The sequence below is a fragment of the Ctenopharyngodon idella genome, chromosome 5, assembly GCF_019924925.1.
Source record: "Ctenopharyngodon idella isolate HZGC_01 chromosome 5, HZGC01, whole genome shotgun sequence".
Taxonomy (NCBI): Eukaryota; Metazoa; Chordata; class Actinopteri; order Cypriniformes; family Xenocyprididae; genus Ctenopharyngodon; species Ctenopharyngodon idella.
In genome coordinates, this window is record NC_067224.1 from 41649509 (window position 1) to 41673175 (window position 23667).

General features: G+C 40.9%; 1 protein-coding gene across 4 annotated transcripts; it reads left to right on the forward strand.

Annotated features, from left to right (window-relative positions):
* Positions 1-280: 280 nt before the first annotated feature.
* On the forward strand, positions 281-18924 carry hook3 (hook microtubule-tethering protein 3). 4 transcript variants are annotated; one of them, XM_051895772.1, is made up of 24 exons: positions 304-590; positions 4627-4730; positions 5157-5242; positions 5961-6033; positions 6126-6176; positions 6304-6436; positions 6585-6652; positions 6756-6818; positions 6899-6982; positions 8833-8996; positions 11276-11416; positions 11488-11689; positions 11811-11921; positions 12220-12304; positions 12391-12460; positions 12683-12823; positions 13712-13799; positions 15397-15431; positions 15517-15599; positions 16048-16148; positions 16393-16497; positions 16685-16756; positions 16989-17125; positions 17949-18924. In XM_051895772.1, the coding sequence occupies exons 3-24, from the start codon at positions 5220-5222 to the stop codon at positions 17962-17964; spliced, it is 2046 nt and encodes a 681-aa protein (XP_051751732.1). In that variant the 5' UTR covers positions 304-590; positions 4627-4730; positions 5157-5219; the 3' UTR covers positions 17965-18924. The 4 variants fall into 4 exon arrangements, 3 of the variants coding, with proteins under 3 accessions (XP_051751730.1, XP_051751731.1, XP_051751732.1); XM_051895770.1 differs by lacking the exon at positions 4627-4730 and having other exon boundaries at positions 284-590; XM_051895771.1 differs by lacking the exon at positions 4627-4730 and having other exon boundaries at positions 285-590; positions 16989-18924.
* The last annotated feature ends 4743 nt before the right edge of the window (positions 18925-23667 follow it).

Consider the following 23667-nt stretch of genomic DNA (forward strand, 5'->3'; position numbering starts at 1 on the left):
ACATTCTGAAGAAAAACGAGATCATCACTATATATCACCCTTATCTCGCTTACATATCATATTCCATGTAAAGACCTTTAAAAAATGAACAAAGTTCCGCATTCTTCTACCGTCATCGCCGGGTCGGTTTCGCTGCCTGTCTCACTTATAAGTTTTATTGTGCGTAATTTTTTTTCTGTACTATTTTAATATTTTTTCAAATAAATATTCTCCGTTTTTACTCCATCTTTTCACCAAAGCAGTTTTCTGCCGCGTGATTTTCCGCCAGGCATTAGGTGTCCTGATCCTGCAGGGTGGCAGCTGAAGGACCCCGTGTGTCTGTCTGACTGACTGGGGGAAAAAATCCGCTAATGTGTGTCTGTCACCGCCGCTTTATTCATCAAAATCGGCTTTCGCCCCTTTAATTCGACAGGATTCCTCTCAGAACCGGACAGTAATCGCGCAGTCAGCGGCGGAAGCTCTGTTTTACTCATTTTATTTATATTCACTCGGAGATTCGCGCGATCAAACAAACAGTTGAGTCCGAACCGAACATGAGCGCTCTGGAGACTCTGGATCGAGTGGAGCTGTGTGAAAGTCTCCTGACATGGGTGAGTTCAGCGGGTTCATCCCGTTCTTCTGTTCAAATAATCTGGTTATTAATGAGAATTCGGCGGCTCGTGCTTGATTCTTTATAACGGGGATCATCTGTTTACATTTACACACACACACACACACACACACACACACACACACACACACACACATATAACACAGTATACAGTGATCATATCAGGCAAGAACTAGTCTGACCAACTAGCAGTTAAAGGAGTAACCAGTCTTATTTTTGGGATTCAAATTATAATCTAAATGACTTTAAGTTCTGACCTGTGGCCGGTTGTATAAACTGCTTAGACTAATCTTACATGTTAGTCATCTGTTTTTCTTTAGTACTGGTGATAACTTCAAGTCAGTTAAATGGAAAGGTATATTGGTCTATTTTGAATCCGAAAGTAAGACTGTTTGCCCCTTAACTTACTGTTAGTTGGTCAGACTAGTTCTGGAATGGGATGACCTCAGATCAGTTGATTGTCTCTATCTGAGCTCCTATTGATCATTGGATTGATTGATCACTGTCTGTTGAAGCATTTGGTTGTGTAAGTGTGTGTGTGTGTGTGTGTAGTTGTAACTGATGCTGACAAATCAGTGCAGTTTTTGTGTGTTTCCTGGTTTAACTCTTGACCTGGTCACCTGTAATAAGTGAGAGTTATATAGTTTAGTGCTAGTTAGTAATTATCTCTCGAGTCTCTCCTGATCTGCGGCGGGTGTTTGTGTATTAACAGCTGTTAAAGGGTTAGTTCACCCAAAAATGAAATTTCTGTCATTAATTACTCTCCCTCATGTCGTTCCACACCCGTAAGACCTTCATTCATCTTCAGAACACAAATTAAGATATTTTTGATGAAATCCGAGAGGTTTATGACTCGTCCATAGACAGCAATATAATCACCACTTTCAAGGTCCAGAAAGGTACTAAAGACATCGTTAAAACAGTCATGTGACTGCAGTGGTTCAACCTTAATGTTATGAAGAGACGAGAATACTTTTTGTGCACAAAAACAAAACAAAAAATAACGACATTATTCAACAATCTCTTCCCTGTCATTATCCTTACGCAGGTGAAGCACAGTGAGGGTTTCCGTGTTTACGTCCGAACGCCGGCTCAGTATTGGCCAAAGCTCGACGCATGCGTGTGATTCTGACACAGGAGCCGGCCAATAATGAGTCGGCGTTCTGATGTAGAACCTGGAAGCGCTGGACGTAAACATATGAGAATGACACAGAAGAGAAGAGATTGTTGAATAAAGTGGTTATTTTTGTTTTGTTTTTGCACACAAAAAGTATTCTGGTCTCTTCATAACATTAAGGTTGAACCACTGCAGTCACATGACTGTTTTAACGATGTCTTTAGTACCTTTCTGGACCTTGAAAGTGTTGATTATAATGCTGTCTATGGACGAGTCATAAACCTCTCGGATTTCATCAAAAATATCTTAATTTGTGTTCTGAAGATGAATGAAGGTCTTATGGGTGTGGAACGAAATGAGGGAGAGTAATTAATGAGAGAAATTTTCATTTTTGGGTGAACTAACCCTTTAGCTCGAGACCCAGTCACCTGTAATAAGTGACAGTTGTCTGTCGTCTCTCCTGATCCGGTGTGTGTGTGTGTGTGTATTAACAGCTCTTAATAGGATTGTTTATGACTGACGCATGTGATGTCCATCACTGTCCCAGCATCCTCCTGAAACATAAAGCTCTCACCACGTATCTGACGATACATTCAGACGTCGAGCTCAGAGATTGGATTTCAGCACAAACAGCGAATGAGAAGCTTCCTTCTCAAAGAAAGATGTGAAGATATCATGCAATGTGTAGTATTTTTATCCCACTGCGTCAGAGTTTATAATGTCGCTCATGACTGAAAAACACAACAGAAGATCAGAAGCGCGCCAGAGACGTTCAGAAGAATCGGTGATGCTGATATCTTATTTCATCTGTCACACATATCTGGTTTATGTCTTCAGTAAGGGAAGAGCATCATCACATCACATGATTGTTTTTGAGTTTGTTTAAATAACAGAATTGAGTTTCATTTCTGATTAGACAATCATCAGTATTGTTTTCTACTTCATTTCATTCCCACATTCTTCCATTTGTGTTATTTTCAATAGTAATAGTTTCCAACGCATCTCATTTTTACACTTGTTCCTCATCAGAAGTGTGAGTTCAGTCCAGACCGGCGGTGTGATGATGTGACGGATGTGGTTTGAGGCTGTTAGAGCGTCAGCTCTGTTGTGTGATTCAGTCAGTGCTGTGATTGACTGCTGAATTCAGTGCACAGTGTTATTTTAAATAGCCAAAAATATGTTTTCATAATCTTTCTTCTTAATGTAATAACTGTCTGATGTAATCAAGGCAAAGTAAAACCTATTAAAGTGCTCTATTATGTTATTTTAAAGGTTGCTAATGTTGTTTAGAGTAGCCAATGGGCTGGCATTATGCAAATGAGTTACAAACCTACGCAGGCTCAGCAGGAAGTGAGACTGAATTACTGACGACTCGTTTCAGTTCAGAATCGATTCTTTCTTTTAGGAGACAAAAAACTCCATTTATCTTTGATCTTTAAATCTTTTCAGAAGTTTTACATTCACAAAACTTGAAAGTCACTATGAAATCAGAATTGATAATGTCAGTGTTTACTTTTCTTGATCAGATCTGGAGTATTCAGGTTCACTTTACAGTTGGTTAACTATCCAGAAGGCTTTGCTGCTGCTTCAGTGTTTTCTACCGGCAGATGTGAAGCGTCTCACACACACGCCCAACACTGTGACGTCTCACATTCCTCACACAGCTCGGATCACAGCCGACACGTCACCGCAAGCTCAGCTGACACGCCCGTCTTCCTGTTTACACTTCAGCTGAACCTGCAGGAGCGCGTGTTACCGCGACATCATCAGAGCCGGTGTTTATCTGTGTCTGTGTCGTTCAGCTGTTTTTCCAGCTTCTCTGTTTCCTGAGGCAATCAAGGCCGTGGGTGTGACTTCCTGTCCTGAGTTTAGCATGAGAGAGTAAAAGTGTGATGTTAGTGATGAAATCTCGCAGCACAATAGCGCTTTGTGTTGATTGTGGAGTTTCACTGTGTTTGTTCTGCAAACGTCCAGAACTCTCAAAAGCAGAAAACCCTTTTCCATCGTGGAAACCTGTGCAGAACAGAGAAATCTGAATCTTAGTGCAGATTAGTCGATTAAAGTGTCATTGCATAAGCAGAAGTGAATGGAGCCTGTGTGAAATGACACTTGAGCTCGAGTTTCTCAACTCCACACGTGACACCTGTGATCACAGCGTTAGTTCATGTAATAACAGACGCTCGGGGATATAAACAGATGAAGCCCAGCGTCTGATTTCTGCCGTCTCTCATCTAGAGCTCTGTGAAATCCCTTTCATTTCTTCCAAATTCCATTTTTTCTGTTTTAATTTTTAAGGATTTCATGTTTTCCCTGAGTTTAATTCTTGTTTTTTAATGGTTAAATTGAAATTTTAGTAATCAAAAAGCATTGTCTAACTAATTTGAAATCATGTAACTTATTCAATATAACAATTTATTAAAATTAACAGCAATTTTCAAAAATTACATTTTCAGGGCCCTATGAAATGTTTCATTTTTTTTTCTCAAATTCCATGTTTTACATGTTAAGTTTTCTGGATTTCATTGTAATGGTTTAATTCAATTTTAATAATCAAAAAACAAAAATGAAAAACATGCAGATTTCAGTAGCAGTCTTTAATATTCAGTAGGGATGCACCGTTGAGAAAATTTTGGCCGATACCGATAACCGATAATTCTTTTATATTTTAAAGCCAATAACTGATATATTGGCCGATAAATCTAAATCCAAATTTTTATATAATTGAGAGGCTGATTACAAAAACAAAAGTTTCACCATTAAAAGCCATGTCCCAAGCACACAATTATGATGTTCTCATTACAATATTATGTAGCTTATATGACAGACTTGTGCTATACATGTTACATGATAGATAGAGAACACACTAAAATTAAAAACTGAATGCATCTGCTTAATGCAGCGTGAGCCGAACGAGAGTCGCAGCACAGATCAGCAACAGGAGTCAGATTTCACCTCACTCTGACTGACGAGACGATGGCGGGAGATTTGGCTTCAAAGTGAAATGTAAAAGCACCTATTTAAGCGAGTTTGTCATTGTACTGTTTTGTTGTTGTGTTTTTCTTGAAGAATAATAATCAACCCACCATTCAAGCTAACCCCCCCCCCCCTCCCGAATTGCAGCTAATTCAAAATAGTGAAAGTAAAATGCGCATGGCCGCACGGGCATTCATAATAGTGCATGTCCATAGTGCGCCAGTGGACACACACTGTAAGCATTTTGAAAGCGAGATGGAAAAAGAGGGAAAAACTCCTATGAATACTATGTATTTGAACATATAACTCTGTTGGTGTGCTGTTTTTCGCATACTATATAGTAGTGTTCGATTTTGGACGCAGCCCTAGTCTCATCCATCCTCATGTGACCTACAGGAAGTGATGCCTTGTGGTTCCTGGTGTTAATCTGATCCTCTGTCATTGTGTTGTGTTCAGATCCAGACGTTTGGTGTGGAGGCGCCATGTTCGACAGTAGACGAGCTGACCAGTGGACTGGCCATGGCACAAGTCCTGCAGAAAATGTATGTGAGACACACAACTGTTCACATGTGTATCACTATATAGTCATTTTTCTAGGAATAAGATTATGATGGCAAAAAATTAGATTACATTAAAATTTCATAAAATTGCAATGATCAAATGTAAAAATAAAACACTGTATAGTCGTCGCTGTATGAATTAAATACACATTGATGCTTATTAAAGCTATAAAGTTTTCGAATACTCTAAAGTATTCAGTCAAGAGCAGTGAGTGATTTTCTCTTACTCTTGTGTAGTTTGATTAACATTAATGACACAGACGGCAGCAGGTTTATTAGACTGCTGTCACTTTAACGCACAGGTCTAATATACTGATACACATGTTTACATTCGTAACCTCCTGTGTTTATGTGAATACTCCCCAAGACGGCCATTTTGACACACAAATGTGTGTATTTGATAGTTCAACCACAATAAACTGGGAAGAACTGAGTTCTTTCATGTTCTGCTCTTGAAAGATTTAAAATCGCTTCAGAGTTCAAACTGACTAGATTTAAATCGCATGCAAAGGATGAGCTTGACATGAAGAGTCACATGAGTGTAGCAAAATATCTAGTGGTTGCCAGATTATGATGTCTACAGGTTTATCAGCCACGCTTATGATGAACCCTGTGATCTGTAGATGAGAGAGATGACAAACCTCCCTCATTAACGTGATGTTACTTTCTCTCTCTCTCTCTCTCTCTTTCTCTTTCTCAGTGATGTCATTTATTTCACTGACGCTTGGATCAGTCGTATTAAAGCTGATGTTGGAGACAACTGGAGGTTAAAGGTGCTCACAGCTCTCCTTTACACGCATGTGCTTTTCACACATCTTACAGGGTCTTTCATTTTTTCATGTCTTCTTTTGTTTTTTTTCTTCAGATCAGCAATTTAAAGAAAATATTGAAAGGTATTCTGGATTACAACCATGAGGTGAGACGCATCTTTCTGTGTGATACTGAAATGTGACACGTTTATGTTGTTACACGTCCATTATTTTTTCTCTTGAGTTGACTCCTAACCTCTCTGTCTCTCCGTCTGTCTGTCTGTGGTTCTGCAGATTTTGGGGCAGCAGATCAATGATTTCACTCTTCCAGACGTCAGTCTCATCGCAGAACATTCAGATGCAGCTGAACTGGGCCGAATGCTGCAGCTCATCCTGGGCTGTGCTGTTAACTGTGAACAGAAACAAGGTGTGTGTGTGTGTGTGTGTGAGAGAGTGTGTGTGTGTGTGTGTTTTGCAGGGGATAAAGGGAGATTGCTCCTTCATATTTTTGTGGAAACCGTGATACATTTTATTTTTGAGGATTCTTTGACATTGTGTTGTGATCTTGTTTCCAGAATATATCCAGACCATCATGATGATGGAGGAGTCGGTCCAGCACGTGGTCATGACCGCCATCCAAGAGGTCAGCATCTCTCGCGTGTCATGGATGTACTGTGTGTGTGTGTGTGTGTGTGTGTTACTGGCTGCTGTTTGTGTCTTTAACGTGTTTAATCATGTGTCTGCAGCTCATGAGCAAAGAGACGCCCGTGTCTGCAGGAAACGACTCGTATGTGGATCTGGACCGGCAGGTACGGTCAATCTAGAGCTCGGTTATTGATAATAAACCCACCATTAGAAATGCCTGAAGTGTTTTTCCTTTCTCGATCAGTTGAAGAAGACGGTGGAGGAGCTGAACGATGCTCTGGCCACTAAAGAGGAGATCGCTCAGAGATGCCATGAGCTCGACATGCAGGTAAAGACATGCGTCTCATCGACTGTGTGTCTGATCTGAATGTCACTAATCCGGACGCTTGTGTCGGTTCACTCCACCTTCATGTAGTTTGTAGGTTCATCTAAGTAGATGTAAGAAGTGTGATGTTCACTAAATGATGCATCATCAGCATTTCACAGATTCTCTCCTGTTTAATTGATCAGATGTTGTAGATGTCTGTGATATTTTGGTGAATGTAACAGTGCAGTCTTCAGGTGTGTGTTGTTGATGTGGTAACCTCTCCTCCTGTGCCTTGCTTTCGAAGGCGTACCTCGTCCAAGAGGAGCGAGATAGACTGAGGTTAGAATGTATTGATCTAGACGAGAGGGTAAATGTCTCTCTTTTCTTCTGCTCTCACTCGTTGCTGAATTCGCTGTCTGCTTTAACACATCCCTGAGTAGTGTGCAGGGTATTAAACTCTCTGTGTGTATGTTCAGTGCCATCACCCCATAGGCTGATCCTTAGTCATGTGACACTGCCCTGTGGTTCCCATGGCAACTGTAGACGCCATCACGGGCGGCACATCCAATCAGCCCGTCTTCAGCTGACTGTAGCGCTTCATATCTGTACACATGGATGATAGATCCATCCTGCAGCGAAACTACCCAGAGTTCAGTGTGAACATGTGACCGCTGCTTCGCCCCACCCTGTGCCGCATGATGCCTATTTATTATTGATTATATACGTACAAGTTTAATGCATACGTCTGTATGTCTGCTTTAAAAAAATAGATCCATTTAGAGAATAATTTCACTGAAAACATGCTTTGATAGCAAGTGAATATTGAAGTATTGATTTTAAGTGTATTTAACCTGTTAACTGTCACCCTTCTATTTGATCTTAGAACTGAACTGAAATGATTTTAATTCATGAATGCTTTGAATACAGAGCTAATGCTGGTCTCTTTTTAAAGAGACGCTCAGCAGATTATTGTAAAAAAGTACTGTAATTACTGTACAGCAAACGTACTGAACTAAATGTTTTTATTTCATACAAAATCTATATTGTACAAAATAACTTGGACTCTAAAAAAAACTTGTTTCCTCCATGAAATAAAAAATAAAAAAGGTAATTGCGACTTCTATCTCACAATTCAGATTTTTTTTTAATATAAAGTCAGAATTGGGTGATATATTTTTGTTATTGTGTGAGTTTATTTAGTGGTGGAAATAAGCTTTCATTAAAATTTTGATTTTAAATTTTAAAATCAAAGCCGTGTTCCAAATTTGAAGTTGATATCACAAGAATTTAGCCGCTAAAATGTTTTGGTAACACTTTAGTATAGGGAACACATATTCACTATTAACTATGACTTTTCACTCAATAAACTCCTAATTTACTGTTTATTAATAGTTAGTAAGTTAGTTAAGTTTAGGTATTGGGTAGGATTAAGAATGTAGAATAAGGTCATACAGAATAAGGCATTAATATGTGCTAATAAGTACTAATAAACAGCCAATATTCTGGTAATATGCATGCTAATAAGCAACTAGTTAAAGAAGCCTAAAATGAAGTGTTACCAATGTTTTAAAGTAGTTTTTCTATGGTAACATAGTCCGATTTCAAAACTGTTTTCACAGGATGAATTTTGAGTGTTTTTTGAGCTTTAAAATAATGCCTAATTTATGATAAGTAAAATATGTGATAGGGAAAATGCAATAAAGTGTCACACAGACAGTTAAGAATGTACTGACTCAAGGCCAGTTTTCAGTAACAAACATCTGGTTCAGAAGATCACACACGTTTGTAGAAGTTCAGAGAGAAGAAGCTCCACATCGGCAGCACTGGCTCTGATCCGGCCGTCTGTGACTCTCTCTGTGTCTGTGCTGAAGGTGGCGGCTCTACAGGAGGAGAAGAGCAGTCTGCTGGCGGAGAACCAGGTGCTGATGGAGCGGCTCAACCAGTCGGACTCCATCGAGGATCTGAACAGCCCGGCGGGACGCAGACACCTGCAGCTTCAGACGCAGCTGGAGCAGCTGCAGGAGGAGACCTTCAGGTGAGAAACACACAAGACGAGACGCAGTGTTAAGTCAGTCTAACGCACAGACTCCTGTAGCTTTGATAAAACTACGGAAACATGAATGCGATTAAAGTCACAAATAATTACGTTCCCTTTATAGTCACTGTAAACAATTCTCCCACACAGTAATGTGATTCAAGAAATGAAATGATCAGCAGTCAAAAGTTTGGAATAATTCAGATTAAGAAGTCTCTTTATGTAATCAAAAATACAGTAAAAACAGTGAAATATTATTCCAGTGTAAATCAGCTGTTTTCTATGTGAATATATATAGTAAAGTGTAATTTATTCCTGTGATCAAAGCTGAATTTTCAGCATCGTTACTCCAGTCTTCAGTGTCACATGATCCTAACAGCGATTCCTCTGAGCGTCAGCTGTTATCAGCGAATGAGGATGTGAGGTCATCATGTGGTAATGTTCAATGACAGGACGAGCGCCCTGGACGAGTCTCAGTTGAGCTGGCACTGCCTGCCTCTGCCCTCTCAGCTGCCGTCCGGCGTCACGATGCCCCGGTGGAGGTAACGCAGGGCACACTGGGAGATCTGATGGGCACCGGGGCGTCTGAAGGGTGCGGATCTGCATTAAAGCACACGCATGGGCTCAGGGACACGGACTCTCTGCGTTACTGTTGACTTCGGTTTAATTCTGTCGCACACACTGAATGAATCCAGCGAGGTGTCAATCAAATCACCGTTATTATCACTGTGTCCGAATGAACGTCACGTGGTCATCTTTCAGGCCCTGTTTACACCTGCTATTAAGATGCGTTTTGGTCAATCGGATCACAAGTGGATGAGAGAGAGACATACCCGTTTACATCTGCTGTTTAATCCGTCTCTTTTGTCCACTTTCGACCACTTCTGTCCTGATTTCTTCAAGGGCGGGTAAATGTATGGGCTTCTGCAGAAGTTTTGACCACCACATTTACACCTGTATTTACTTAGTGTCGTCCACTTGTGATCCGATTGACCAAAACGCATCTTAATACAAGCTGTAAACAGGACCTCAGTCGAATGTGAATCAGTCAGTAGATCTGCACTGTGAATGATGTTCGTCCTTAGTATGTTTTTCTTGTTTTCCTAAAAAATATCTAAACATTCTTAAATCAAGATATATTTACTGGAGAAGAGAAATGACTGAAGATATTAAGACTAATTAATGAAAAATGTATCAAAATGAAGTGAGTTTTTGCTTAAAACAAGAACAAATATCTGCCAATGGAGTCAGAAAAATAATCTTGTTCATTAATCAAGTCTTAATATCTTCAGTCATTTCTCTTCTTCAGTAAATGTTTAGATATTTGTGCTGGAAAACAAGACAGAAACACTGAGGAAGAACATCATTTTTGCAGTGCATCAGGGCCCTATGATTTCTGCTATAATAATAATTAATTTTATTAAAACATTACACTCTAAACCTCTGCTGTGGAGCCAAAAAAATTGTTTTAAAATTTTAAAAGAATAATTAAAATGTTAAAGTTTTATGCATTGATTTGATTTTCATTAGTACATATTAAATCATAAAATAGCGTCAGGAAAAATGAAAACAGACAGCACATAAAACACATTTCACAGGGCATTATTATTGTTAAAATTGTAATAAATGATTAAATTGTTAAAGTTTTATTAATTCAATTGATTAGACATCCTTTGTGATTATTTAAATAATTTAAATAAACCTTTTAAAAATGGAATCCAGAACAGTTCAAATGGAAAAACCACAGAATTTGTGGAAAAATAAAGCAGATTTCACAGAGTCCTGGTCTATATGACACTGGAACCTCACGTGTGGATTTCTGTCATATGATTGAACTGTCTTTATTGTGTATGTGATTAAACGTTGATTAAGAAGATTTTGAATGAAGGAACATTTCCATAAAGCAGATTTATCATGCTCGTTATTGTATCTAAAACAAAACAAAACAACAAAAATATATTGTTTATATATAAAATAATAATTGATATATTATTTAAATAAGAAGTGTGTTGTACAGTATTTATAGATTTATGAAAGTATTTTTAGTACCAATGTAAGAATCATCTGGCTGTATTGAGACATTATTGATCTCAAAATGTGGGATGTTTTATTTCTGCTCCCTGTCTGGGAAATATTCATTTATCTTCCATAAAATATTTGTTATGCTCCGAAATATTGATCTGCGAACATTTGTTATGGCTTAAATGATCTGTTCTGTGACTGACAGCGAGTCTTTGTGTGTCTGTCTGTGTGTGTGTGTGTGTGTGTGTGTGTGTCAGATTGGAGGCGGCTAAGGACGATTATCGCATCCGCTGTGAGGAGCTGGAGAAGGAGCTGCTGGAGGTCAGAGGTCAGAACGAGGAGCTGACCTCTCTGGCAGAGGAGGCGCAGTCGCTCAAAGACGAGATGGATGTGCTGAGGTGAGACGCAGACCTGAGACGTGCCGCACACATGCCGAGCATGAACTCTGAACCCTGTGTGTGTGTTTCAGGCACTCGTCTGATAAGGTGTCTAAGCTGGAGGCGCAGGTGGAGGCGTACAAGAAGAAGCTGGAGGATCTGGGCGATCTGAGGCGGCAGGTGAAGCTGCTGGAGGAGAAGAACACCAGCTACATGCAGAACACCGTCACGCTGGAGGAAGACCTGCGCAAGGCCAACGCCGCACGAGGACAGCTGGAGACCTACAAGAGACAGGTGTGAGGACACCAACCGTTGTCAATGAAATATTTGTTATGCTCTGAAATATTGATCTGAAGCTTTTACGCCTGACGAATGGCATTGAGCCGCTGTAATGGACGCCTGCTTTGTGTTTTAGGTGGTGGAGCTTCAGAACAAGCTCTCGGAGGAGTCCAAGAAAGCCGACAAGATGGAGTTTGAGTATAAACGAGTGAAGGAGAAAGTCGACTCGCTTCAGAAAGAGAAAGACGTAAGAAGACAGCTTGATTTAATCATGAGGAGCTCATACTAAAGCTTGTGTTATTAAGGTTTAACTGTGCTGAAACAGGAACCCGCTGCAGAAATGATGAGATATGAACGAGCGTATCTGCAGGGTTTTTGCTGAAGCACAGCATCTAAACTTTATTGCTCTTTTCTCTTGTTATTTTAGTCACTAGTTCACAGATCCTGCTCTTATTTTAGTCTGTATGTCATCTTCATCTCCTGTCTTTAAATAAGAACTCCAGACAGCTCAGTTTTATTCATATGTTGTTTGTGTGTGTCTGTAGCGGATGAGAACGGAGCGAGACTCTCTGAAGGAGACCATCGAGGAGCTTAAGTGTGTCAAAGCTCAAGAGTCTCAGCTGACCTCAGGTGATACAGACTTTAAACTAATATTTAATTAAGTATACTTGTTATATATATAAAATTGGTTGATCTGATCACTCTTGTTTCATCAGGTTTGGTGCCGCTGTGCAGTAACGAGCCGTCTGATTCGCTGGCTGCAGAAATCATCACACCAGAGATTCGGTAGGTGAAATACAGTATATGAACATCCATAAAAGACTCCAGACTGGATCTTTATTGTGCTTTACTTTAGTCTTTATGTGTTTGAGAGGTTCGGCTGGTTCATGTGTCCAACAAACTCCAGCATTAAACACTCGTCAGACTCTAGGTTTAGTTAGATGTCTCCCTACGAAGGTTCGGCTGGTTATCATGTGTTAGTTATTTGTGTGTTTGTGTGTTTGTCAGGGAGCGTTTGATTCGCCTGCAGCACGAGAATAAGATGCTGAAGCTGGCTCAGGAGGGCTCTGATAACGAGCAGATCGCGCTGTTGCAGAGTTTACTGGAGGACGCCAACAGCAGGAAGAATGAGCTGGAGACCGAGAACAGGTGACTGCTTCACAACTCGCTTTAGCCGGATAAATGTCTGTAGTGGTGAACTGAGACTACAACAAATATAATTTATGTTCCTATTTGCTCCAACAACAAAAAAAAAATCCACAATAGCATTTCTGTGACTCTCCAAAAGAGGAAAAACATAGAGAATAACTGTCACTCCTTCAGCTGCGCTGACTATTTTACTGTAATTTAATGCATTTAATGTAATCATTTTTGAATGAAAATATAAATGCTTTGCTAAATTTTTTACAGTCTGGGAAAAGAGTCCGTTATCACACAGATCTTTATATAATGTTGTAAATACAGTTCACTCACTTAAAGCGATACATACTGTATATCAAATCTCAGCTGCTTAATTGTTTGTATCGTCTAATAATAACTATATTATCGTCCAGCTCTAATCTGATCAATGTGACCATAAGACATGAAAACATTCAGATATTATAAACATTAACATCATGATTTTCTGTAAAGCAGCTTTGAAAGAGTGTGTGTTGTGAAAAACACTATACAAATATTGGACGCGCACACACTTACACACACACACACACACACACACACACACACACACAGGTTTGTTTTTGTGAATTGTGAGGACTCTCCATAGGCGTAATTTTTTTTATACCGTACAAACTGTATTTTCTCTCCCCCTACACTACCCCTAAACCTACCCATCACAGGAAACTGCACATTTTTACTTTCTCACAAAAACTCATTCTGTATGATTTATAAGCCTTTTGAAAAATGGGGACATGGAGTAATGTCCTCATAAGTCACCCTCTCCTTGTAATACCTGTCATACCCATGACATTATACACATTTGTGTCCTGATATGTCACAAAAGGTGAATGAACTGAAGTGTGTGTGTGTGTGTGTCAGGCTGGCCAATCAAAGGCTGCTGGAGGGTCAGTCTCAGGTGGAGGAGCTGCAGAAGTCTCTTCAGGAACACGGATCCAAAGCAGATGATGTGAGTCAAACTAGAGTTAGTCGTGCTGGCTGATCCGAGAGGCTGATGGAGCCGAAAGCACGAGCAGCTCCTCATCCATATTCACTAACTCATGTTTCACACAGCACATGACCAGATACAGCTTATCTTCACTTTACCGACAAAATAGTTCCTAAAGAGATCAAAGCGCTGGAGAGTCAAACCAGAGCTGCTCCATATCAGAGGTGGAAGAAAAAATGATTCTTGTGATTCTGAACACTTCTTCAACCTAAACTTATTTTAACTTTCTAATTTTTTTTCATCTAATGTTTATATTTTCTTTCAGCTTTATTTCAGTGAACAACAATGTTTTTGATAGTTATAGTTTAACCATAATAACTCTGGTCAACACGTAACACTAGCACACACCTAACTGTGCCACGGCTCCATCACGCGTGACTGTCGCACTAACGCCCTGCTGTGTGTCTTCACTAACCTCTTTCTCTTCACTGTGATGTCACTCATGATGTAGCATGATCCAGGCTTGCCATTGGTCGTCCTGCCGGGTGATGCCATCATCATCGTCCTCATCATCATCATCAGAAGCACATGTGTGTGATACTTTAGTCTGACCGCCTGCTTCAGTTGATCATCCCCTGTCTGTGTGTGTGTGTGTGTGTGTGTGTGTGTGTGTGACAGGCGTCTGATGAATCAGGTCTGCTCTCTTCTGTCTGTCCATCAAATCTCTCTCAGTCTGTTGTAAGTACAGTCCAGCATTTTGCAGCTTTGTGATTGATTGTTTTCGGCTGTTTGCTCCACTGATCGCATGCGCAGCTCACACACGCATGTGTCACGGAACGAACGCGCAGTCTCCTTCTGCCGGAGCCATCAGACGAGTCGTCTGAGCATGATCGATCCGTCCGTTGATTATTTGAAATGCTCTTGCTGGGTTTTACTGTTGAATGTGAGTTTCATGAGACTGAATGCTGATCTTGAAGGTGTTGCTCAGATGATCAGGTGTTTGAATCATCCTGCACTGCGTTTTCAATCACACTTGAGTTTGATTTTCATAAATAGTTACACTGATGAGGTTTATGTCAATATAGAGGATATTACAGAGTAAAGTTATGTTTATTATAGTAGCCTCTACAGGTGTTTAATCTTCACAGCAGGTTGACTGAAAAACTAGTCAGCTGCTCTGGTAAAGACGTGGTTTATGTTCATGTTCACCAGAGACTGTTTATTGCTCTCAAAACTACAAATAAGTGGAACACATAAATTCGCTAGTTGACCTCACTAACCCACTAGTCAGTTGCTTCATAACTAGTATAACTATAATTTGATCACATTCGTACAGTGTTTATATGAAGCATTATACTCTGTGTGTTTGTCTGGTGTTGTTTGCTGGTGATTTTGAGCTCGTCAGCGCCCTCTGCTGGTTCACTGCAGTGTGAACGACATCAGGCTCTCTTCAGCACCCTCAGTAGTGATCACTGTGAAGGGCTTGTGATGCTGCAGTGTGTGAATGCGGTTTGTGTCCAGCAGGAGGCGCTGCAGTGTTTCACATGTGCTTTAATGCACCGTGACTGAGTTTGTGTTGGACCAACTTTAACATCTTCTTCTTCTTCTTCTTTTTCAGACGGTGTTATTGAAGAGGAAGCTTCAGGAACATCTGTGAGTATCAGCAGATATTGATTGTGTTTATCACAGCAACAAAGTTCATCATGAATGACAGAGTGTGATTGTTCTTGGTCTTTAGAGAGAAATTAAGGGATGCCACTAACAAGCTTCAGGAGAAGAGCTCAGAGATCGAAGAGCTGGAGAACAAACACAGTTCCAGCGGTGAGACTCGTGATCATCACACTGCAGAAAACCTGTTTCTGTCTCGTTTTCCAGCACAAATATCTAAACATTCTTAAATCAAGATACATTTACTGGAGAAGAGAAATGACTGAAGATATTAAGTCTTGTTTAATGAAAAATGTGTCAAAGTTAGGGGTGCGTCTCGATCAACTCACTAGGTGCTGAATCAGTATATCATGTGCATGAATTCGGGCACTAGTAAGAGCACATGAGGGCACTGATGACTCTTTTCCCAGCGACATGACAACGTCCTCGATGTACAACGTCAAATAAACGTATCTTGATTTAAGAATGTTTGGATATTTGTGCTGAAAATCAAGACAGAAACACTGAGGAAGAACATCTTTTTCTGCAGTGTATATATGTAAACGTGTGTGTGTGTGTGTGCTGCAGATTGTTTAAATGAGAGTGTGTTGAATCATTTCAGCTCAGAGGATTGAAGAGCTGGAGGACGCGCTGAAGAAGAAAGATGAAGATATGAAACAGATGGAGGAGAGATACAAGAAATACCTGGAAAAAGCCAAGAGCGTACGTCTGACACGCCTGTGTGTTGTGTGTCAGAGAGAGAGTGTGTGTGTGAGAGAGTGTGTGTGTGTGCGTGCGAGAGAGTGTGTGCGTATCTAAGTGTGTATATGAGAGAGTGTGTTTGTGCAAGTGTGTGCGTGTGAGAGAGTGTGTCTGTATCTAAGTGTGTGTGAGAGTGTGAGAGAGTGAGTGAGTGTATATGTGTGTAAGCGTGTGTGTGATGCTGATGTTGTGTGTTTGTGTGCAGGTCATCCGTACGCTGGACCCCAAACAGAATCAGGGTTCTGCTCCTGAAGTTCAGGCCCTGAAGAACCAGCTGCAGGAGCGCGAGAGGATGCTGCACTCGCTCGAGGTCAGACACACACACACTCACACACACACATTGACATTTGACTTGACATTTGATATTCAACAGTGCTTTGATCTGCCTGGGTTAACTACATTGTAAAAAGCGCTATATAAATAAAGGTGACTTGACTTTACTTGACACACACACACACACACGCTGTTATGTGACTGTTCTGTGTTTGTCTGTGCAGAAGGAGTACGACAAGACAAAGTCTCAGAGAGACCAGGAGGAGAAACTCATTGTATCTGCCTGGTACAACATGGTGTGTATCAACACGAGTCCACCGGCACACACTGCTCACGGCTCAACAGTATGGATGTAGTGTGCACTAGGTGGTGCTGTTACACTAAGCACAGTTAGCGAGCGCTTGAGTTTGTCTGTGACGGATATGAAAGTTTAAATACTGAACACTAATATCCACACCAGTCACGTCAGCTTTATGCAATACAGTGATAAACGGGAAAATAACAGCATGATGCAAACGTGTGTTTCAGGGAATGGCTCTGCAGAAGAAGGCGGCGGAGGATCGGTTGGCCAGCACCGGCTCGGGTCAGTCCTTCCTGGCCCGGCAGAGACAGGCCAACAGCACCAGACGGTCGTATCCGGGCCACGTGCAACCCACCGGAGCCAGGTAGAGCGTCACCATGGCGACCTCAGCACAGCCAATCAGGACGCCCGACTCCACCCCTTAATGTCCTCTTCCTCCTCTCAGCCCATCTGATGAATCAGGGTCTCTGGACGCTCCTGCTCGCTTTAATTATATCAGCATTAATTAATCAACACACTCCCAACAAACGTGTGATTTCCCATCGGACACTTCTTAAAGGAGGCTTTGCAGTATTTTAAGGGTTATTATTGACGCACAGGAGACTTTTGAGTGTTTTTATTTGCTACACGTTACGTTGAGTCTTTAACCTGTCCTCTTTATTATCTATGCATTGAAAGAGCTACATGTTGCACCATATGTTTGTATCTTGTGTAGGTCGTCGTGACATTTAAAGGCGCTTCCTGTTGTTTGTTTTTGTTGATTCATTCCCGATGCCTTAATACAGACTCACAGCTGCTGTCAATCACTGTCATCTGTCGCGTCTGCTGTCGTCACGAGTCGTGCGTCTGTCCTTCAGTTCTGCGAAACATGACGCTCTTCCTCAGTAGCACAAACTCACTTCATTTTGATTCATTTTTCATTGATCAAGTCTTAATATCTTCAGTCATTTCTCTTCTCCAGTAAATGTATCTTGATTTAAGAATGTTTAGATATTTGTGCTGGAAAACAAGACAGAAACACTGAGGAAGAACATGATTTTTGCAGGCCAAATATTTAAAAAATAAAAACAATAACTCTGATGTTGAAGCAGGCGTGTTGGACGAGGAACCGCGACTCTCCAGTGACGCTCAGCGGACGCTTGCTGCTGAATCTGTGACTGACACCTGTCAATCTCTCTCTTTCACAGTGATGTTAAAGCATGAGTGGCAGGGGGCAGGGCTGCATGACATCAGGGGGCGGGGCTGCATGACTGACAGTGATTTGAGCAGTTTAACCCATCGCTGCACACTAACTAACCCATGCTGTCCCAGAATGCTCTGGTCTTGCGTGCCGATCAGAAGTGGGCGGGGCCGGCGCGTGTCAATCATCAGGCAGAAGAGCGCGAGCTTTGACTGTTACACATTAAAGACGGATGGAAATTGCTCTGATGTTCCTCACATCTGTTTAGTTGCTTTGATCATTGTTTCAGTATTTTCTGTAGTTTATATGAACAAACGAGCCTCTTCATCGTCATCACACTGCATCATCAGCCATTATAATGAATGACGGAGGACCCGAACCGTATCTGTTACCCATAGTGTTGAACTCTATTTATTTGATGCTGAATCAGTAAGTGCTTTTGATGATTCTGACACAATGTTACAAACTGCTGCAGTAAATCTTCTGCTTTTCTTCATCAGCTGTTACTAAATATTCCCGTAACGCACAGCGATTGCCGAACAAGACGGACGCATGTCTGCGATCCGTATCTAGTGTTGTTTTTAACAGGTGATTGATTGAATGTTTGAGGCTTTCTGATCACTGTGGACTTGAGTTCAGAGGTTAAACGCTAAAGGTCTCTCACAACCGTCCATGAGCAGACAAACGCCTCAAACCGAGGGAAACAGTCGTGATCTTGCTGTGTGAGATTGATTTGATCAGAACTTTCATCTGAAGTAGCAAACATTCATTCCATTTGCCAAGTTTTATATTGCTTGTATACAATATGTACATACTGTATGTGTGCGACGCTGGAGGAACGTTCAGCAGTTCATGACGAGAACCGATTAGATGCGTTTCATAATGTGTCTCCATTGATGAACTTGTGCTTCCGACGCTGCAAAACTGTACAGTTGTTATTCAAGTTGTAAATAAAGCTTGTATAAAACATTCATGTTTCAAAATCACGGCTGTTCTTTGTTTTATTTGCCTTTGTGGATCTACTTTTCTTCTCCTGACGCAGGGATATTCATTACTCTTTCATTTCTCCTCTCCAGTGATTTCTGTTTTAGTTTAAAGGGGGCCTATATCACAAGATGTAATATAAGTCTCTGGTGTCTCCAGAATGTGTCTGTGAAGTTTCAGCTCAAAATCCCCCACAGATCATTTATTATAGCTTGGCAAATTTGCCCCTATTTGGGTGTGTGCAAAAACACACCATTTTTGTGCGTGTCCCTTTAAATGCAAATGAGCTGCTGCTCCCGCCCCCTTTTCCAGAAGAGGGCGAAGCTTTAACAGCTCGCGCTTCGGTCGCTCAACAACAACAAAGCTGGAGAATCTCACGCAGAAAAATGAGGATTGTCAGTAACGGTGTTCAGCCTTACATTGTTCAAACCGGAGTCGACACTGATGGAGAGACTCAGGAAGAAGTTACAACTTTTAGACGTTTCTGAATGGTTAGTGGATAAATTTATGTAGTTGCTGTGGAGTTGATTCAGCTCATCCACTAGCATGTGCCGTCATGTTAATCTTTTGTGTTGAATTGACCCTCGTTTGTGAAGCAGTCCGGCGTAAAATGACGGCATGCTAACAACACTCGACTACAACAACTCTTCCTCTTCTCTAAAGCAGCCCAACATGGCCCCGCCCCCTTTGTTGTGTGTTCTCGGGGGCGGGGTTTATGTAAATTTTAGGGTTAGTGATGTCACCAACCCAGGAAGAAGTTCGTTGTAGTCCCTACCAGCCGTTTGTTGTAGTCCTTAAAAAAATGATTTCTGTAAAAGAAAATATCTCCCTTTGCATTGAACTTTGAGTGTCGTAACTTTGCAGATGTTGTTTATGATCAAACAGCAACATTACACACTAACTAAAGTTAAAAAAGTCAAATCATAATCAAACACCCCTTTAAATCTGCTGCCGTCATGCAAAACAGGGTTATTATCGGTAACTAAAACTATCAAAAAACAATTTCTGATCATTGACATAACATGAGAGTTTCTGCAGCTTCGCTGCTCTTTGTGTTGTTCATCTCTTCACTGAAACATGTAAAGCTCGAATTATGACCTTTGACCCTGTGACAGGTGGGCATGTGAGAATGCTGCATTACAAACCAAGAAAGTCAGACATACGACCTGGAAACTTCCTGAAACTCTTTTCATCACACAAATGCACGATAAACATCAGTGTTTCTACATTAAAAGACGATAAAACATTTTGAGTGTAAAACACGATCTCCGGCTCTCCTACACAATTACTATTGTTTCATATCGTTCTTCCTCTGTTATTGTTGAAAATCGAAAACTACTTGAAAACTTTGGGTTTGTTTGTGTTTGTCAGTGGAAGATCTGAAGTCAGAGATTCAGCATGTGAAATTTCTCCAGTTCCTCCAGCGAATCACAGCTTAGCTTTTGTTTTAAGTCATTAACTCACTCTTTTCAGTGTTATAGATCAATACAGTTAAACTTGAATAGAGAAAAATAGTCATTGACTAGCTGGTCGTAACTGGATCTCTTAAATCTCTGCAGGCTGTTTCGTTCATATGATATTCGATGAAGTTTGTCTTCTCCATTTATTAAACTTAAACTCTCTCCCACAGACTCGTCACAGGTGTTCATACTGTTTCCACAGGTGTTTCGATCGTTACTGATAAAACATCAAGTCTGACGCTCTCATATTCATACACCGTTTACAAACTAGACAGACTCTTAAACAGGGTTAGTTCAGCTAGAATGATCGTTCTGTCATCATTTGTCTTTCTTCTGTGGAACACAAAAGCAGTGTTTCAACAATATTCATGCTGCTTTTTCCATTCATAGTGAGAACAGACCTCGAGGTTCCTCCGAGCGAATCACTGACCGAATGAACACAGATTCACTCGAGCTCATTTGAGTTTGTTCTCATGCAGCCAGAACATAAATATTAGAGAAAGGCTTAACTTCGGCCTGTCAGACGCGTGTTCGGCCCACAGGCGTGTTTAACTTTCCTCGCTCTAATCCGACACCGAACTGATGTCATTTCAGAAACACTCCAAACAAATTAGTGCCGTCATTCAAAGCGTGGCCGAGTAATTATTCTGATCAGTCCAGCCTCAGGAAAACTGGCCTCACAATGTGTGCATTTATGAAACGCTCGGATTTTAATTTCAAATGACCTGTAGCTGACGACAACACAAAGCGCTTATTGACGATCTACTCGACTGCTGTTGTCTGGCTTTCAGCCTTGATTTCGTCCCGCTGACGCTTTAATTAAAAACACAGCTGAGAGACGCAGGACTGAGGTCCTTTCCACACATTTTCTCTGGATCCGGTGGGATTCGACTGATGTTACTGTCCCATCATGAGCTGTGGAGTTCAATCTCAATGTCACAAGCTGATGTTCAAATGAACCAAACAGAACCAGTGCATGATCCTTCACTACCATCAGCTCTTCACGTTGAACACTAGATTCAGGAAGTGAGGTCATTTAATGTGTTTCCTCACCATTAATGGACTTAAAGCCAGGATAAAGGACGCTTTATCACATCATCTTCAGTCAGTTGGTCTGTTTACGGGTTCATTCAGGTGTAGGTTCTCTGAGGAACTCGTCCTTGGCTTCAAACTCGCCGTTAGCGTGGATGAATGTGGGAAATTAATCGTTTTGTGGCCCAGTTCTGTCTGATAGGAGCGAGGGAGTTTAAAATGCATGGGTAAAAAAGATGAATGCATTCCATGGACGACACTGAGGTTTGATGTATTGTGGCTCGACAGGGAAATGCGAGTGAAAACGCTTGAGCTGACATCAGGCCAGCACTGATCATTCATATGAAGAACACGCGCCTGCAGCCAAACTCTATAATGAAATGAATGGATTCGCTAACAGCTCAAACATCTGCTCGTCCTCTGAGCGTTTATAAACTCCATCATCGCTGCCAACAGCAGGTCTGTCCGGTCCGAGAGAGATCCATTAGCATTGTTCTCCTCTGGCTAGACAGCGTGAACAGTGATGCTAGATAGCGAAGTTTATTAAAGTCATATATTAGGTAGGTAAACTCAGTGGTGTATTTGATAGTCAGTGGTAACAGAGCAGGCAGACATCTAGTCAGGACAAAAAATATTGTTTTCTGTTATTATAGATCATTTTAGTTATTTGTGGGCTTTACAAAACATACATTTGGCGCCTCTTGTATTGCATATATTCCAATTCATTTTTACGGCCGACCTCGATGACTTACTTATTATGCGGCCTCCGAAAAGAGCCAATCACAGACTGGTAAAGTCATCGCGTCATCGCAGCAGCCGTTAGAAGCTCCGGTTGCTGCACATGCGCGTTGGCTGGCCCAAACTTAACCATATACGCGACACGCTATAAAAGGTGTTTCTAACGATAAAACGGTTTCATTGACATGACATTCACGGATGGAACAACATATGACAATGATAATCTCAGGTACTGATTATGTGCTTTATTTAATGTTAGAAGAATTTGACGTGAGTTTTATTATCCGTTTACATGATCTATGTAGTCATATTGAAAGCAACAATGGATAATTCACCTCAGATCTTGAAAATAAATTAAAGGAAACAAGAACGTTCAAAACTGTGAACAAACAACTGTATTCTGAAAAAAAAAAAAATTCAGTCACTCAGTATGTATTTTTAATAATTTTAAAATGGTTTAATATTTATTAGTTTATGCACTTATTCATTTGGTTGCAGTGCAGTGCGCTTGCAGAGAGACTCCGCCCACACGCTCTTCTGATTGGCTGTGATTTGTGATTGATTTGGTCGCATCTGGTGTGGACAGACTAATTGCTTGTTACTGGAATCTTATCAGACATGGTGTAAGAAACAACACTTATGGGAAAGTTCATGTCAGATTTTGTTGCTGATTTAAAATATGTTATTTAAATGTTATTGTGGCAACCTGAACAAGATCCTGCAGAGCTTCCAGGAAACCAGTACTGTCCTTCAAAGAGTAGACCCGGATCTGGTGAAATCGGGCTTTTCTAGAAAATTTACACCAACAGTTTGGAGAGTTGGAGATGATGGCCAAACGAATTTCTGCTACACAAGAATAAAGGACAGCACCCCTCACCAAATAAAAAGAAAAACAAGCGCAGATGAATCCAACACTCCTGATCATTTCCTCACAGGCAGTGAACAGTTTGTGTTTCTTCTCATTATTGACGACCTGATCATCATGTTACATAATAGGTGTATCGCACACGAAGAAACCTGACAATTCTGGGGCTTTTTCAAGTCGTCTGAAGAACAAGGCCTGTCGCAGTCTCACGCATGAACACTGAAGACCCGCAGGACCAGCTTCATGATGAACTCGTTCAGTTTGTCGAGTTTTGCTGCTCCGTGACGAATGACTCCTCGCCTCGAAATCTACTGCTCCAGTGTGCTTTTCCCAATGTGGAAATTGCATCAAGGATCTTCTGTGTCAAATGGCTCGGGAGAGAGGTCATTCACAAAATTGGGGCTTACAGAAAATAGATTGAGGACACGCTGAACTGTTTGACAGTCAACATGATTTTAAGGATTGAATCGAGGAATTCCCTTTGAAGAAGAGCCGGAAGAAGAAGTGAGTGAGATTTAATTCATTTTCTTTGCTGGGCTGTTTCTGGTTTGTAAAACAATTACTCAATAATACCGTTGTTTAATTTATGTGGAGTGTTTTTAGCCAGTATGGGTTGATGACATGCGCTCTGTGTTTCTCTGTGTTTG

Excerpts from the sequence above, each read along its gene's own strand:
- hook3 (XM_051895770.1), top strand. The coding sequence starts at position 534 with ATGAGCGCTCTGGAGACTCTGGATCGAGTGGAGCTGTGTGAAAGTCTC. Across the intron at positions 6,177-6,303 it reads TTCTGGATTACAACCATGAG|ATTTTGGGGCAGCAGATCAA; the intron begins GTGAGACGCATC and ends GTGGTTCTGCAG. Across the intron at positions 16,757-16,988 it reads TATCTGCCTGGTACAACATG|GGAATGGCTCTGCAGAAGAA; the intron begins GTGTGTATCAAC and ends CGTGTGTTTCAG.